We start from the raw sequence: 2578 nt of genomic DNA, 5'->3' as shown, positions 1-2578 counted from the left end.
GGCCTGGGGCGCGGGAATCTCAACTGTCCTCTGTACACCCTCAACCGCTGTTACCACCTACCTCTGTCCTTTGGCACAACTACCGCACCCCACTGTCAGCCATGACCCCTGACTTGACATCTCCCATGGATTCTTGGTCCCCCAACCCCTACAGCACAACTATTGCCCCTGGCATGTGACTTCCGCCTCTCCACAGTCCCAATGTCCCCTAAACACCCAGTCCCCATGACACAGTCAGCCATAGCCTTTGACTCCTACGTGCTAACTGCTGTCCTTGACCCCTGACTGCCAGAGCACAACTTCCTTCCTTTATTTATTTAACCTTTCTTTTGGTTAAAATTAAACTGACAGTGTCTTCATGGTGTTAAGTTGTAAAATTATAGTTCACCTCTTCTCAGCTATATTTCATTTAACATGAATTTATATTTTAAACCAAATTATTCCATTGGAATGAGAATCTATTTGAGCAGAAGAGGGTCAGATTCACTCCTCTGATGCATTTCATTTCTCCTTGAAGTTTGGCAGCTCTGGTTGGGAGGATTGTACTTTAGTGTGAACAACTTCTGTAAGACTTCTTATACATCAGGTCTAGTGACAGATCTGCTCAGCTTTTATTAACATGCAAACCTCTTTATTTTACCTACAGTTTTTTTACAGGATAGTTTTGCTGGGTATAGAATTCCATTTTGGCTTTTTACTTTTTTTTCCTGGGTTTAAAAAATGTGTTTCCCTTGATTTCTGGTTGCCATTGTTTCTGTGGAGAAGTTAGCCATCAGTCTGACTGTTGCCCCTCTGAAGGTATTGTGTCTTCTTGTCTTCTTTTCCCACCTCCAGATGCTTTACAATTTTTCTTTCATTTTGGTCTACAGCAGTTTAAGTGTGATGCAGTGAGTGCGTGTGTGTGTGTGTGTGTGTGTGTGTGTGTGTGTGTGTGTGTGTGTGTTAGCCTACTTGGGAGACAGAGGGCCTCTTGGGATTCAGAAAATCTGATTTGTTTGTTTGTTTGTTTGAAAATTCTCAGCCAGTAATTCTATAAGTATTGCTTTTGTCCCCTTCTCTCTCTCTTCTTCTGGAACTCCAGTTGCATGTATATTAGACCTTAATATTCCATGTCCTCTACACTCTTTTGTGTTGTTTTTTATTTTTTCTCATTGTGCTTTAATCTGCATGTTTTTTACTAACCTGTCACTCACTCATTAGAATCTGTTCTGTGGTGTCTGAACTCCTTATACAACCCTTCTATTGAATTCTTGTTTTTAGTTAAAATATTTTTAGTTCCAGAATTTTCATTTGACTTATCCCCTTCTGTTCTTTAAGTAGATTCAAAGGTAAAATATTTCATCGTTCTTCAGTTTTCTTGAACATTTTAAGCATATTATTGAAAGCCCCTATTTGATATTTCCAATATCTGAATCACCTCTAAGTCATCAGTTTTTTGTTTGTTTGTTTTTGTTGTTGTTGTTGTAGTTAATTCTATTTTTTTAAGCATGCCTCATAATTTCTTATTGAATGTCAGACAATGTGGAAGTAAATTGTTGATGCTCTGGATAATACCAGATTTCTCCAAAGAGGAGAAAAGGATAGGTTTTCTTGTTGTAGTAGGCAGATAGAATACCAGTGAATCATTTTCATCCTATTGAAGCTTGGTTTTATCCTTTTAAATTCCGGTTTATTTCAGTTTTGCCTATATTCCTGTATCATGATCCTTACTAGATCTTACAGCTAAAAGCCTAGGATGCTTACCAAGCCTCCACCTCTTGGGGCTTGAACTCTAACTCCCATTTCCCCAACACTGTGCAGCTGCTGAAATCTCTGTTCAGCTCTTTAGGTGCTGCTATTCCCCTGAGTTTCTTAAAGCCTTTCCTGTGCATCGTAAGGATTGACTGATGATTTTAAGGGAAGTTATACACAGATTTGGGGGCTCACATTTCTGTAGCTTCTTCCTCTGTAGAATTTTGTCCCTTAAATCCCAGCTGCTTTTATTCTCTAACTGCTATTTTATCAGACTGATATTGCTGCTGACTCTTTAGTGCTGTTGCCCCTGTGCCAATTGGAAAATGCTCTGGGGGGTGGGTGAAGCTGAGGTTAATATGAATTTTGCCCTTAGTTGTTTCATACGATCTTTGGTTCATCTCTTCCTACCCTCCCTCCACCCCCATTCCCTTTGAGATTCATCAGTCTGTTCCATGTTTCCATGCCTGTGGTTTCTGCTCCTGCATTGAGCATCTGCCCCCTGGTGGTCAGTCGGATGGTCATACGGTTGAAGGGTTGGCCGCTTAGGCTTTTATATATATAGACTAGAGGCCCGGTGCACAAAAATTTGTGCCAGTGGGGTCCCTCGGCCTGGCCTGCACCCTCTCGCAATCTGGGACTACACAGGGGATGTCAGAGAGACAGTTTCAGCCCAGTCCCCGCAGGCCAGGCCAAGGGCCTCTAGTATGCATATGCATATAAAATCTTTGGTTAACCTTTTCCCACCCTCTCCCCTCCCTCTGAGATTCATCAGTCTGTTCCATGTATCCATGCCTGTTGTTTTTGCTACTGCATTGAGTGTCTGGCCCCTGGTGGTCAGTGTGCA

General features: G+C 41.7%; 1 protein-coding gene across 1 annotated transcript in view; it reads right to left on the bottom strand.

Moving 5' to 3' along the window:
• Positions 1 to 1871, bottom strand: part of RANBP17 (RAN binding protein 17) — a 225486-nt gene extending 223615 nt beyond the window's left edge. Inside the window, exon 1 of the mRNA XM_006765451.2 lies at positions 1744 to 1871. Coding sequence (XP_006765514.1) covers positions 1744 to 1871 — 128 coding nt within the window. The remainder of the gene's footprint in view (positions 1 to 1743) is intronic.
• Between the last annotated feature and the right edge of the window lie 707 nt (positions 1872 to 2578).

This window comes from Myotis davidii, unplaced genomic scaffold (genome assembly GCF_000327345.1).
Source record: "Myotis davidii unplaced genomic scaffold, ASM32734v1 scaffold399, whole genome shotgun sequence".
Classification (NCBI taxonomy): Eukaryota; Metazoa; Chordata; class Mammalia; order Chiroptera; family Vespertilionidae; genus Myotis; species Myotis davidii.
This window is presented reverse-complemented; position numbering and strand designations above follow the sequence as displayed.